A 15,323-nucleotide genomic window follows, 5' to 3' on the forward strand; every position below is an offset into this window, starting at 1 on the left:
TTCTGGCCTCAATTTTACATGAAAACAAGTTTAAGACAGATAAATTAATATTCTTATTTGTCACAAATTGTAACTAATTTTAGAAATAATCTGACAAACATTAAACTTTATTTTGAATTTCTTGTGTATTTCACAAAAACAGATGTATTTATTTATTTTTTATTTATTTATTTAACAGTAGCAACTGGTTTGGCTCTTATTCCAGCCAGGTTTTTGAGGTACAATGCCAGTGTAGTTTCTGCTGTAATTACTCACACTTACGCACTTACCTATACGTTTGGGTAAATTCCACTGTAAGCTGAACATTATGTCCCTTCTTAAGAATAAAAGCAAATCAGAAGCTGGCAATGACTGACCAGTATCAATTTTAAACACCAAGACGTGTCTGCATCGTATGCTTGAGCAGGCTGAGGAGTATTTAGTCAGACACAGTCTGTTGGATGAGTTTCAGTCTGGCACCCAGCAGAATGCTCCACTGACACCTGTTTCATTCATCTGTTGGATGATGTTAAACAAAACCTCCGATCTCTTGATTTGCAAACAGCCTTTTACACTGCATTTGGACATCCTGCTGTATTTTACATTTACTGCTCACTGTTTCCACTTTCTTAAATTTCAGTATTTCAGTTTTTTGCTTTCTTTATTTTTTTTTTTAACTTCTTTTTGGTAGAAAATGAAATGTCTTTGGCTTGTACAAATTTGGGGATGTCATCTTGGGTTTGGAAAACAGACTTCTCATTATTTTCTGACTTTTATAGACCAACCAAGTCATTGAATATTGACAGGTTAACTGGCACTGAAAATAATCATTAGCCCTAGACCTAACTATGTAACTACAACGTTGCTTATGCATTTTTCATTCTTAAAATATATAATTTGTCTGTAAATAACACCAAATATCTGCAAAATGATATTTTTTGTTGATTCAAGTATTGTTAAAAAAAATAAATAAATAAATAAAAGAAGTTTATTTTATGGTCATAGTTTGTAAATGAACAAATTTGTGAAAATACAGATTTCTGATGTCCATTAAATGCTTTTTATCTATAATTTTAATAGCTTGTATGGAGCAAAACACAATCCAGATTCCAGACAATAGACAGATTAATTGAGAATGAAAATGATAATTAGCTGCAGTTTCAAACTTAGACACATGGACAAAATTGTTGGTACGACTCAGTTAATGAAAGAAAAACGGTCACAGAAATAACTTGAATCTGACAAAAGTAATAATAAATAAAAATTCTATGAAAATGAACCAACGAAAATCAGACATTGCTTTTGAACCGTAATTTAACAGAATTATTTAAAAAATAAACTCATGAAACAGGCCTAATAATAATGTGATAATAATGTGACCTGCTTTTTGATACTGCTGCCTCGCTGTGGTACAATCTACAATCATCCATCCAGATGTGTTATGTGAAGCTTTTAGAAATCAGGATCTCTTTGTGGAACGCAGACCTACATTGTTTTTTGTTGCAAAGGACACACATCTCATCCGTTAGATTGAGTTATGGTGTAATGAATAAAATCAATCAATGAACTGTCAACATTGAAGTCTAGGATACCAGATGACTTGATTCCTAGGATGTAATCAAGTCCCTCTCTCAAAAGTTAATAAGAAGATAAAGCATTTGAGTTGATCTTACCTGTAATGGGCAAGAGCAGCATTGGGTCCACTTGCAGAGATAGTTTCAAAGCTCGGCCCTCTGCTGTCTGCCTGTTTGCTGAAATGATGTCGATATTAGCTGTTAGATAGAAAGATACTCTCTCTATAATCTATATATTGTCATTTCAAGGTAACAGCACACAGGTCCTGCATGCCAGTCCTCCCTCACCTTGCGTGTGCTCTCACCTGCGACACTTGTTAACATATTCTGAAGCAGACAGCTCACTCTCAGTCCCCTTTGGAACAGCCCTTTCCAGCCACATCAGCAGCTGGATGACGGCGACTGCATCCCTCACCTGCACAGAGTCGCAATGACACGCTAACCAGGAGAGTCTCAGCATCAGTCACAAAACGGCAAAACAGACAGAAACTTTACATGATACCATTCGGACATCTTTGGACAGGGTGACAAATGTATGAAGGTGTGTGTTCACTGAAGTGTTCAACCTATCGATGAAAACCATTAATAAATGCCCCAGTAGTTTGACAGTAAAGAGTTTTTTTTCTTTAGTGGTGTGTACAGGTGCTCATGTATATGTACACATGGTGTTGTGTACAACCTGTGTATGTGTGTGTGCGGAGGACGTACGTGAGCATCTCTCAGTATTCGCTGCTCGGTCTCATCTTTCACTGCTTTAGTTGTCAGCACAGGAGAGTAGGAGCTTGTCATCAGTTTGTCCTAAAGGGAAATAAAAGATTATCATTGTAATGAATATTAATAAGAAAAACATATTGTTCTGTAATTCCTGTTACTGGAGAAGCCTTGTCCTCGACTTCTCCCCCACTTTCCCACGCTATATGAATTATTGCTATCAAAAGCTAAATGGTTGGAGATATTCAAATAAAAGGTTCAGCGTGTTACAATAAACTGCTTTTAAAATAATAAATTCTGGCATATGGTCACCTTATAAAAATGTCACAGCAAACCTGTTACTCAACAGAAATTGACTTAGACGAGCAATTCCAGTCATAACGATGAAAAAATAAACAATACAACTTCTCCTTTTAGTTCCTTTTAACAACTCGTGAAGAGAAGTGTTCTTTTTTTTTAAGCTTCTAAAAGCTCTGTGGTGTTCACACGCCAGTAGTAAAGTAGCTAACTTGTCTGTCAGCTGCTGTTTCTGGCTGAACAAAATTTATCTGAGCTTTTTTTGTTGTTGTTACTAGAAGCACTTGATCACTGAAATCATCTAGACATTAGGCATAAAGCAAAAACAATGAGCTTAGAGACATAGTGAAGTGGCAGTTAGAGCATCTCTATCCTCTGCAATGTGTCATAATATATCCATGTAAAACAAAATATGTCAGGTTTGGGGAGATTTAAATCCTTTAAATGTGGTTGGATCTCTAAATATGCCTTAGCAGTACAGAGCTAGGTTGGGTTGTTGGACTTGGAGGAAGAGGTTTAAATGGTCTTTATACTGAACAAATACAAATACAGCATGTAACATTGAATTTCATTCATTATTTTTTAACAAAGGGAAATAAATGCATCTCTACAACAGAATGGACGTCATGACACAACCAAGTACGCAGCATATAGGTAGTGATAATGATGCAGAGAGTTATTGAGGTTGTCAGTGGAACATTGTCTCCCTCTTGCTGAAGGAGTTGGTGAAGTTTGTAGACGGTTTAAGGAACAGGATCATATTGTTGGATACGTCCATCCACAGCTGTTTCAAGTTATTTCTCAGACGACAAATGGCTGAGTTATGGACATTCAAGTGCCAACACCCAGCATACCAGCAGCCTGTTCTTGTCTTTCTCTTGTCATCTGTGGCATCGTGTTATTTGAAGAAACGTGCACTTAAGGTGCCTTTTATAGCCGCTGGTCAAGGGAGTGTCCGTGCCGTGGTCAAACTATCTGATCATCGTCCTTCAAAGCCACACCCAAGTACAGTGAGGATTAACTCAGTGGTGAGAAGTTTGTCACCAGTAGAACAACTTCTCCTCGTACACAATTGGCTAAACTGTACCCTTTTCTAACTGCAGCAATAGAAACGAGACCATTTGTATGCTGCGTTTACATTTTAGTACCGTGTAACAAGACAGCAATGAATAATTAACACACACACACGAGATAAGAGCATGGAAAACGTGTCTTTTTTCATTTCACTGTGTTCTTTAAAAGTGCTGAAACGCTCTGTGGAGCCGAGGGAAACTGAGCTCAGCAACAGTCTGGTGATAACTCTTTCACATTACACAGCCACACAGTCATTACACTGTTTGTTTAAAAAGCATCGATTAGTGCAGCTTTAATCAAAAGTATTGATCCGAGCAACTGCAGACAGGTATTGACTCTCTGTGGATGCATTCATTAAGTACAGTGAGGACAAAAATAACCCACAACACGAAGAGAGGATGACATGATGTCTGCATACCTGAGGTGTAATGATCTCATAAAGTGCGTAGTTTGTGTACTCTGTACCGATCCACACTTTAACTCCGGGCTGGGCCACATACGTCTTCAGGTCAGTGAGGACAGTGTCATAGGCTTTCAGCTGGACACACAGTGGCCCGTTACAGGAGGCGTTCAGGTACACCTTCAGCTCCTCAGTCACTCGGTCCATGTGGAGAAAGACCCTGACAGATGTGACAGGAATGTACAAGAAATGCTCTGTGCCCTTATGCTTAATAATATAAAAGCACTGACAATAGGCTTGTGTCTAGCATTTGTGTCGGGAGTTAAAGGACATAAGGAAGAGAAATAAAAAGGAATTCAATTCATTCACATACAACCCATGGAAAATGAGCTTACCAGATCTCATCCATTGTGAGAAGTGTGTAGGAGTAGAAGAAGGGATTGTAGGGAATGTCGTTGCCTCGCATATTGAAAAGCCCTGAAACACAAAAATATACGACATCTCAGACTGTCGGCAGCAGCTCGCGGATTCATTTACATCTTCTGTGAGGCCACGAGGCGCATTCTGCATCTATTGTTTGCGTCTGACGTACGTGACTTTCTCTGTGTCCCTGTCATCATAAACAGACTCACTAATTCTGAAATCAGAAGTCGGTGTCAGGATTGGTTTGATGAACAGCACACCTCCTGCGTGGGTTTGAAGGAAGAGGCCTCGGAATAATCCACTGTTCATTTCCAAGACGCTGAGCTGACAGTCAAGTGTACTCTGCTACAATCCTGCTTCATACTTTGCCTTTCACTGGTTCAATCTATTCAGGTAAATAAGTTGCCACTGATCATAATGGATCATAAAGTTCAGTGGATGGATTATACAAGTTATAGTGAAAAGTAGTGACGCATGATTTTAAAATTTCTGGCCCATTCCAATATCTGATATTAAGATTTCTGATATCACTGATAACTAATATTACTGATGTCGACATTCAATTTTTGTTCACACCAAAAAATGAGTAGAATAGAATAGAATAGAATAGAACTTTATTGATCCCTTTGGTGGAGACCTCAGGGAAATTGCTGCACCAGCAACAACAACCATATAAGTATAAGTAAGCACTGTGAGAACGTGGAAACTACTCAAAAGAAGCCTGTGCCAAATTAAACCACATAGTCTTCTTTATTACGTAACAAAAGTAAAACATATCTAAACACATTTTAACATTCAAGTCCAGGACCATTTAAATAAAAACATCTGTGAAATAGCAGCAATATCAAATGTAGAGCTGAAGGTGCTAAGGTTAGACAATCATTGGTTTTTCACATCGGCTGTATTTGTTCATCAGACCGATACCGATATATGGGAAAAAACACTAATATCGACCGATATGTAGTCGCCGATATATCGTGCATCCCTAGTGAAAAGTCATGTCTTAGAAACAGTATTAACCCTTCATTTAAAGTGTAATGTTTCTTCTACTTTGACATGCTTGTACACATATTTTAGCAACTTCTGCAGGTAGTGGCTGTGTATCTGTGTTTTTCTCTATACACTGAATAAACCTGTGGGTTCATTTTTCTTAAATTAATTTGGTAATATTACTATATTTGTCTTTTAAAACATGTTTTTTTATGCTCTTGTTATGAATTTCCTTCTTTTAAGTCTTTTTGATGACAACATTTATACAAAACTATGACTAGAGATGACTTATTACTAAAGCTAGTTAACAGCTAGCTACTAGTCCATGCAACTTTATGCTTCAAAAGTTACTTTTTAAATTTATTATTATTCATTTTTTTTATTCTTGCAAGAAAATATCAGAAATGTTCTTGTTCCTCTCAGCCAGCATGAGGATGTCTGTGTTTTGCTGAGAGCAGCTGGCCGGCAGCCAAAGTGTTGGTGTTACACCTTCAGGAACAAGCAGACAAACGTGTCACTGAGAGGCAACACGGTGTCAGTGCTACTAAAGACTGAGGACCACAACAACATCTAACCAAATCTAAGTGACATCTGCAGGTGGGTTTACAAAAGCATAAAAACAATTACACGTCATCTAGACTTGGAAATAAACTGATATGTCCTTTTTTAAATCAATACTGACACATTGTTCTGTACAGTTAAAATAATTTTATAATGTTTAATCAGTTGCTTGAGGGCAATTAATTGCTGTTTATGTAGCGGTGAAGAGCTACTATGAACTGCAATGACTATGTTCACATTAGAGTAATGTATTTATATGATGCTCATGTGGGTTCAACTACTTACAGGCCGTTTCATCGAGTGCTGAGAGCAGAAGAGCTGTGGGCTCATATGGATTGTCCCTCATCTGATTCCGTATGTGCCCCACTTTTGTCTGCCAGGACCTTTCTGCAATCAGACACACGGCACTTTTATTTACATGCAGTGACAATAAACACTCCATTCTCACTTGTGTTGGACATTTAGTATCTTTGCTATAATTCACATTAAACCCGCATGAATGGGAAAACACGTCTCTGACATAATATCACTTTCTAAAGTTGACAAACTGAACTTCTTAGCAAACATTTGTCTCTTTTCACACCCAGACATTACGGAGCGACACTATCATAAATCTAAGTCCAACCTTGTCTCTCCTTTTAGCTCTGTTTTGGTCTCCACCAACTTCTGATGGAAATATTGAGCCATTAAGCTATTAATCACTCCACTGTGTTCACCAGACAGTGTCTCAACTTCGTCTGCAGCCTGGAGCCAGGGACATACGCGGGTTCATCAGAGCATATTTGCTGTAAATGAGGTTCATGAGAGCAAAGCAAAACAACACCTAATTGCTCCTTAAAGCTGAGAGTTGATAAAGTAAATTTACTTAACTAAGAGCAGCCTCACTTATTTTACACATCTGGCAATTGTTGTTCATATAAAAATATTGATTAGTACAGTGCTAAGGATGTGAACAGTAGTTCCTTTTGTGAATGTGATGCTTCCTACTAAGTGCAGACGCACATCAGTGCTTTTCCGGTGACTTTGCCCTTTTCTTTGACATTGCTGTCATCTGTAAACTTCTCATTACTTTATGGGCTCCACTCAGACAGTCAGCCAAGTATAAAAACAAGCTTTCATATCCAATCTACTAGATAGCGTTCATAAAAGACTCAGTTATTGCCCTGTACGGAAGGCTTTTTCCAGATTATATTCAAATGTATACACACACACAGACCATTAGGTTTATGATGCTCTCCATTTGTTCCATTTGTCCATTCTCCGACCATAAAGACTAATAAGGCCCACGGGCGTCCTGAAGACTTCCTTTTTCCGGAGTCTTCGCCAATCTGTCTAAGTTAGCATTTGATCAATCAGCCAGCCATAAAAATATGAACTGGAGCTGCTTGTTTCTCTCTGTCCAGTTTGCAGGTATTTATCAGCACATTGATAAAAGGCACCACACAGATAGACCAGCAGACTGCAATGTGTGCATACAACACACACACACATATATAAGGAAACCCACGTATGACTCTGTCCGGCAGCCGCGAGAGGTTGTCAGGTGGGATGGCCGGTCTGTCCTTCCACACTTGGTCTACCAGGTTTTCAGGGATGGACTTGAGGGTGCGATTGCTCGACTCCAGATTGATGGCGTACTCCTCCTGCGTTTCTAATGGAGGAAATTGCAGATGATCACGCACACTGAACTGAATCAATCGCAAGCAAACAGTCTGCGTGGCGTCTGGAGGCTCCATCAATAATTTCCCATCCACTTGAGCGAACGCTTTATTGATGTTAACCTGGACTGACAGGAGGGGCAGAGAAGCGAGACTCACTGAGCGAGAAGAGGAAGGGATCAAAGCCGATCTCGCCACCCGGTGGAACCTCGGAGATGAGCCACTCAGCCAGGCTGCTGATGGACACTGGAGAACATCACACATGACAGACTTGAGTCAAGTTATTAGTGACTTGAGAGAAAGTGACAGAGTAGTTGGAGAAGCAATATTGAAAATAATAGACTTTTTTTTTTTTTTTTTTTGACTTTTTTTTTTTTTTTTAAACCAATAAGATGTGTATTAAATCAAATGAGCACAAACGGCTTGGTAACAAACACTCTATGTCAGTTTCACTAAACTGCAAATTACAGTTTCTATCAACGGGATTATCACAGTACAGGAAACATTAGTACACTTTGGCTCAACACTGAAAGGTTGGAGTGATTACAAACATACATGATTACTTTTACAAGCAGTAAAAGATTTTCTGACTTATTACAGGTTGGTTTTGAGAAACACAACTGGCAGACTAATTGCTACAGTCTAATGGAGCATCACATGCAGTGGTGTAAATACAGTGTGAGACATGTTGTGGGTTTGGTAATTACAATTTTGTGGGCACTTTTAAAATTGCAAATTTGCAATATCTCTAACAGCTTAATGCACTGCCACTGAAAGCTGACATTCTGTAGTTTTAATTTTGTCAATAAATCCCATGAAAAATTCAAAAGTCTTTGTCTGTCTTCCCTAACTGTCTGTGACTTTGATCCTTAAAACCATTTGTTTCTCAGTAATACCCTTAAACAAGTTGTTGCTATAGTTTCCAGCAAATGTCCCTAAAACAGGAGTAATTTGTTGGGGTCCATTTTTTGCAGCACATTACTACAAAGTGCTTAAAAAATAAAGGAAAAACCAACATAGAGCATCTTAGTAAGCATTTGGCCACCTCATGCCACCAGAACATTGATTCTACACGTCTCTGCTGCATTGATGAAACACCATTCTTCTACAAGATGCCTAAATCACAGCTGCTCAAAATGCCTCAGGGGTGTTCAGCTGGGTGGAGATCTGGTGACACTGAAGGCCATAACATGTGATTCGCATCATTTTCATCCTCATCAAACCACTCAGGGACTCCTTGTGCCCCGTGGATGGAGGTATTGTCATCATGGAAGAGATCACTCCCATCAGGATAGAAATGTTTCATCACAGGATAAAGTTGATCACTCAAAACAACTTCGTATTGATTTGCAGTGACTCTTCCCTTTAAGCAGACAAGTGGACCCAAACCTTTGTAACAAAAAGCTACCCACAGCATAACAGAGCCACCAGATCATTTCTCTGGGGCTCAGACTTTCAAGCCTCAACTGTTCTCTTGGTGTTTTTTTCCCGGTAATTTGTCACCTGTCTATGTGTGAAGCTGACACAAACAAAACTACAGTGGACATGTAGGTAATAAAAAAACATTTCTCCCAGTTCCTTGATATGTTTGTAGCAACAACAAAGTTGCATGTGGACACAAAGGATTACGTTGTGTCAGTCTTTGACCACACAGGTGATAAGGATCAGTTATTTCTCCTAATGAGAACATTGTGTTTTTATTACTGTTTGTCTGTCAACAGAATCATACAAAAACCACCAGGCCTATTTTCATGAAATGTGGTGCAGCATAGGCAAAGGAGGAGGCCATTAAATTCTGATTCTAGTTCGGGTTGTAAATCTCATAAAAGACTGGACCATTGTCCTCAGCAGAGGTCTGTGCTTCTTTGTGTCCCTGTGGTTTGTTTTGATATTTTCCTGGGATTTCTTGATGTTAAGAAAAATGTAAACTTTCATCAGATTACTGGTTTAAGAAAACACAAGCAAATAAGAAACAGATTCAACAACTTAACAACCAATACCAATAGGAAGGGGAAACAACTAGAAGAGCACTTGTAAAGTGCAGACTTCCATTAAAACCAACAGTCTGCTCTTCTATGAAGTGCAAATCTGCAACCAATCCAATCATATGTGTTGGGATATTTCTATCAAACAATTCATCAGCACCAACATTTACTGGGTTCTTCCTTTGATCATGCTCCAACTCTCCACTAAGTTTCATTAACATCAGCTTGGTATCAATATTATTATCAATATTTTGCACATTTATGTGTCATAAATTGATGGATGGAGAAGACTCGGTGCAATACCATTATCTTCTACTCATGGAAGAAACAGTGCAATACCAGTGTATCCGTACTTATAGAATAACCCTGTGTAATGTTGTTATTTTCCACACTCACAGGAATCCGTGCAATTCCTAGATTTTCTACACATAAACGAATCTGTACAATGTCATCAGAACTTAAGTATATTTCTACCTTGCATTTTTTTAACCGATGTTATCTGTGTTTTTGCACTATCTCCTTTGCTGATTAAACAAGGTCATTTTCTCTGCTGTGGAGTCAATAAAGGATTATTTTTATCTTATCTCACAAACATACCAACAATCAGTTCTGCCTCCTTGGAGGAGGTAAATAAATACACATGGTAACTTGTATGCAGTGACAGAGTCATAACATAACAGAAGCTCAACATCAGAAACTGAAGAACAGACTATTGTAAGGTTGAAGGGTAAAAGGTTAATAAAGAATGCACAATGCAGTGTTTTTTCATTATGATATTATGAAAATAACCCCGTAAAAATATCAGTTGTGCTGTGACTTGCAGTGTTTTTATATATGCTTGCTGTTTCTGTTTGCAGCATGTTTATTTCTGCAGCATTTGTACTGTCGAGTTTTCAGTGTGTGTTGCAGTGCGTTGAGCTCTCTTTGATGTAATCTTTGACTGACAATAGACATCAGGCAAGTGCTAATTGTGTGCTATGTGTTCCATTAAGCGCTCGGCAGAGGTGTGAAACTCAGCAAGTTCACTGCTAAAAGTGTTTTTGCAAAACACACAAAAGCTGTGACTTTAGCTATTTTTATCATGAAAACCCTGTAATAACATGTGCACCATTCGACGGGCTATTTTTGGAAAACAAAACACAGATATTCAAATGGAATTCATGCAGGCTGCGTTGCCATAACAAGTGAGCGCAATATGATCAGCCCTACCATCTTTTTCCAGCTCCCAGTTGCAGTCCATCTGTCTCTCAGCTTGAACCCAGTAGCGGCTGTCTGTCCACAGAGCGGCCTTGGTCTGAGTAACCACGGCAGTGCCTGGGGAGAGGCAGGACAACAGCTGTGTTACAGAGAGGGCAACAGTGACAGTGAATTACAAACAACTATAAATGTCAGAGTTGACTTAGAACAATACGTGATGAGCCAGCTAATCTTGAAAGGTGTGTGTGCGTGTGTGTGTGTGTGTGTGTGTGTGTGTGTGTGTGGTGGGGGGTGGGGGGAACATAAAAGTGGGAAAGAAACACAAAGGAGATAGCAACCTGGTGATGTGCGGTGGATGTATAATCAGGATTTACATTATCATTCCACTGTTGCAACCTCACATCAGATAGATATACTTAAATAGCAACAGCTGAGGAGACTCCTGCATCTAAATGTCTGACTCCTAATGGAGGCTCAGACAATGTGACTTCTCTTTTCTTTCCATAGGTCTGACCTGGTGTAAACAGCACTTTACGGAGTTGCCATCTGTCTTCCTGTTCTCTCATCCGTGCAACAGCTGAGCGCGGAAATATGCACGATCATTAATTCTGTTCACTGCTATAGCGTGAAAATAGATTTCATGATTTAAGGGTCAAATTGCTATGAGAGGAGGCAACGATGCGGGGAATGAGAGCGATGGAAAACAAATGAACGAGGAGCGGGATGTATGGTGAGGATGTGGGATGAAAGTAGAGGAGCTGCGTGACCGCGGCACTCTGGTGTGGGGAGTTGAGTCATGGGCAGGAGAAGGACAAGGAGGAGGAGGAGGAGGCAGCGAAGATTGTACCTGCGGAGCCTGTAAAACCAGTCATGAAGGCCACTCTGGCATCACGTGGTGCGATGTACTCACTCTGAGACGCAAACAGAAAACACAGACTTAGGCACTAACATATGACCTTAATTAGACTGGATTAACCCTCCTATTATCTTTGGGGTCAATTTGACCCCATTAAATGTTTAACACCTCTAAATAAGTCATTGACATAATTGTTTCAGTTTCATTTAAAGGGATATTTACACATAAACTTGGGCAACAATTTTAGTTAGGAGTTTTCTGGAGGTATAAATTGCTGGGGTCAAATTGAACCCAAGGATTAAAGATGTCAGAAAATTTGAAGGTAATAGGAGGGTTAAATATGATGGACGGCAAGATGTACCAGGTGGGCATCGGTGCCAGGAATAATGTAGCCATGGATGTTCATGGCCCGCATTCGCTGTCGAAGCTCCTGCAGCTGAAGGGTTGTATTTACTGCTGTGCTGGGCAGGTACTGCAACACACAGAGTGAAAAGTCTTCAGATTTAATTAAAAACCAGAGGAGCTGCTGACACATTCATTTCTATTATCTTCCTCTGTAATCATTGACTGCAGAGCATGTGCAGTAATCATTAACACTAACTGTATGAAACTCATGCAACTGTGTGACTTCGTTGAGGTCAAATTTATAACTTACATTTGTAATTTCATGACAAAAGTTGACCCTGCTAGTCATTTTAAAAATCACAGCGTTTCCATTCACAGCTGGATCTTACCGGTGGGATCACAGAGCAGTTCCTCTCAGTTCCCTCATGTGCAACAGCACTGGCAGTGTTTCCTGAAATTAGATGCACAGACAGCAGTGAAAGACCTTGGAAAATGACATAAAGGAGTGACTGAACTGAACTACATAAGCACATTTTCAGATCAGTGTAAGCCGATGCTCTTTTTTTTAGGGGGGGAGGTGGACTTTTTTTTGTTGGCTCTTTTCAGACACGGTTACTGTCAGACTAATATGTGTGATCAATGTGACTCAAAGCTCAGGATATATGAGGACAACAGTCAAAGTAAAGGAGACCGGACAAGCAGAGATTGTATCAGTTGCATTAGCCACAACTCATTCAATAAAAGTAACCAGCCAAGATAGAGTACTTCAGTCATGTCCATGCTCACAACTGATCTGTTGAACATGAAGAAAATGCAGTGGAGAGCACAAACTGAGCTGTTATCACCTTCTAATACTAATTTTATGCCAACAAATCCTGATGCGTAAAGCAGCAGACTCGGCAAGAGCAGATGGCAATTTCTTATGCCTGCTTTGCTCTTCTCTGGGTGTTTCTAATTAAACACATACATGCAATCAAACTGATTTCAACTGCAAACCAGATTCGTCCTACAACAGAAACTCCCACATGTGACCTGCTCTCACATTTATCACAGACTCTGCAATCATCACACACAAGCAGAAATATTGATGGTCACAGTGGCTCAATAAAAGTCTTCACACGGAGAGCAGAGACAGATCAGTGAGGATAAGGAGAAACTTTTTTTTTTTTCTTACCTGCCAGTGCTGCCAGAGTCAGAGCCAGCAGCAAGCCATAGGAAGGCATCTTGGCACTATGAGTCCGTCACGAGCAGGTCCGCTCACAGAGTGGCTGCTGATTCGATGTACATGCAGCGTATGTGAGAAAGTGTGTGTGGGTGTCTTGTGAGAAAGTGTGCGTGGGTGTCTGCGATTAAGTGTACGACTGTCCTCTCTCTCTCTCTCTCTCTCTCTCTCTCTCTCTCTCCTCCTCCTCTTCTGCCACCACTCACTATCTCCTCTCTTATGGCCCTTCCTGATAGGAATTATGTGCTTTGGGAGTGGATCTTAGTGCTCAGAAATCTTTGCATCCTGACCTAAAATATGTGTCAAGCCACAATGTCCACCCACCTGTGTTTCCCTTCCCCTCCATCTGACTCATCACAATCTTTTTTTTTTTTTTTTGTATTATAGTCACATTAAAAAGCCAGAAATTCCCACGAAGATGCACGATCATTTCGCACGTGTTTTTGATCAAATACTGTTGTCGCTGTAATTGTAAGTTGAGAGATGCCTGTTCTGCAGTCAAAGAAGAAGTATCACATTGCCCAACACGGATAAAGCAGATTATATAGAGAGCACGATGGACTTTGTGTGTGATACGAGCGTATTTATGTGTGGACAGATAATGAAGGAATGCACAAGTGTCTGTGTCTGCAGATCCCCAGATTACAGGCTACTCCTTGTAATTCTGCAGAGATTTCCATAGAAAGCGTTTGTGCTTTTGATATTTTTAAATCCTTGAATTCACGCCAAATGTATAACTGCCACTTAGCTGAAAGAAGGCAGAGGAGGAGGAAGAGGAGGGAGAGTGTCTGACCAGGAGATTTATTACAGCAGCAATACATATTCTGTCTTCAGACATCTTTATCTTATTTTATTTTCCTGGATAATTATTATTTTTTTCTTACCTCATTTAATTCGGCGCCACTTTACACAGGGTTTGACATTTATGCAAATACGCTAATTGCCTTTCTTGTCTAGAGTGAGATAACAAGATCGACTCCCTCTCTCACCTGTCAGTTCAAAATGGAGCTACAGGCTGTAACTGGTTGACTTGGCTTATCAGGAGGACTGCAAAAAGGGAGAAACAGCCTGTGTGGGTCCACATGAAGAAAACAGAATTCACCTTCCAGCAGCCTTCAAAGCTCACTAAAACATTGCATTATCATTTAAGTGCTTCCAGTTGTCACTGTGAGGTTGCAGAGACTGGATGATGCGCTGGCCAAAGAAATAATGATACGTTTGGAGAGAGCGTGGCTTGGTTTTTGCCCCTGTCTATATGCTAAGTGAACTGGGAGAATACCATCTGTGGTGCTGCAGTTGTGGTATCAATCTTCAAATTTTCAGCAAGAACAAAAATTATTTTGCCAAAAACTTAAACTACTTTTATTGCATTTTACTTTAATTAGTGTGAAATTTGTTGCCTCGTGTGATGAGCTACAAATAAAGTGTAACATTCTTCTTATTACAAGAACAGACAGGACACTCATTAGATCACTGGGCCAATTAGTCAGTACTCAGCAGCTGCTAAACCTCTATAGAGCCTCAGAGCAGTATGTAATGGCAGGTTCATTAATCTGGTGTGTCTGATTTATGCACATACATCCTGTGATTTACTGACATTGCAACTACCTGATGTGAATACGTTTCTATTAGAGCAAGAAGTCCACAGTGCACTGGGGTCTAGTGGCTTTGAACATGACTTCAAAACCTGGCAGACCTTCAGACCACAGTGTGATGGAATAAGACATAGGCTGTGATATAACATGGATAACATACAGTGATCAAAGAGCAGCGTCTCTTCTCAGTAGGCTACCAAGGTGTCTGTAGGCCTCAAAATCTGAGAATATGAAAGGAAATTGTAAAGCTGATTAGGTATCAAATTCCCCTTCAATTTAAAATCGCCCCTGTCTTCAGCCTCTGGGATGAGATTGGCTAAACCCTTTAATTAAAAACAAGAACAGGTCCTCGTGTTTTGAATGAACAATTAGAGGCTCTAATGTCCTATATTATTGTAAAACACAACTGTACTCAGTGTACAGCGTACAGCGATGCTTTATGCGTAACGCTACCGG

General features: G+C 39.7%; 1 protein-coding gene across 1 annotated transcript in view; it reads right to left on the reverse strand.

Annotated features, from left to right (window-relative positions):
• xpnpep2 (X-prolyl aminopeptidase (aminopeptidase P) 2, membrane-bound) overlaps positions 1–13,363 on the reverse strand; it is a 20,473-nt gene extending 7,110 nt beyond the window's left edge. Inside the window, exons 1-13 of the mRNA XM_008276244.1 lie at positions 13,225–13,363; positions 12,440–12,501; positions 12,067–12,177; positions 11,697–11,760; positions 10,862–10,966; positions 7,827–7,913; positions 7,517–7,660; positions 6,295–6,396; positions 4,431–4,512; positions 4,054–4,255; positions 2,262–2,351; positions 1,859–1,968; positions 1,653–1,730 (exon numbers count right to left, since the gene is read on the reverse strand). Coding sequence (XP_008274466.1) covers positions 1,653–1,730; positions 1,859–1,968; positions 2,262–2,351; positions 4,054–4,255; positions 4,431–4,512; positions 6,295–6,396; positions 7,517–7,660; positions 7,827–7,913; positions 10,862–10,966; positions 11,697–11,760; positions 12,067–12,177; positions 12,440–12,501; positions 13,225–13,273 — 1,286 coding nt within the window. The 5' untranslated portion in view covers positions 13,274–13,363. The remainder of the gene's footprint in view (positions 1–1,652; positions 1,731–1,858; positions 1,969–2,261; positions 2,352–4,053; positions 4,256–4,430; positions 4,513–6,294; positions 6,397–7,516; positions 7,661–7,826; positions 7,914–10,861; positions 10,967–11,696; positions 11,761–12,066; positions 12,178–12,439; positions 12,502–13,224) is intronic.
• Between the last annotated feature and the right edge of the window lie 1,960 nt (positions 13,364–15,323).

Source organism: Stegastes partitus, unplaced genomic scaffold (assembly GCF_000690725.1).
Source record: "Stegastes partitus isolate 25-593 unplaced genomic scaffold, Stegastes_partitus-1.0.2 Scaffold2, whole genome shotgun sequence".
NCBI classification, from domain to species: domain Eukaryota; kingdom Metazoa; phylum Chordata; class Actinopteri; family Pomacentridae; genus Stegastes; species Stegastes partitus.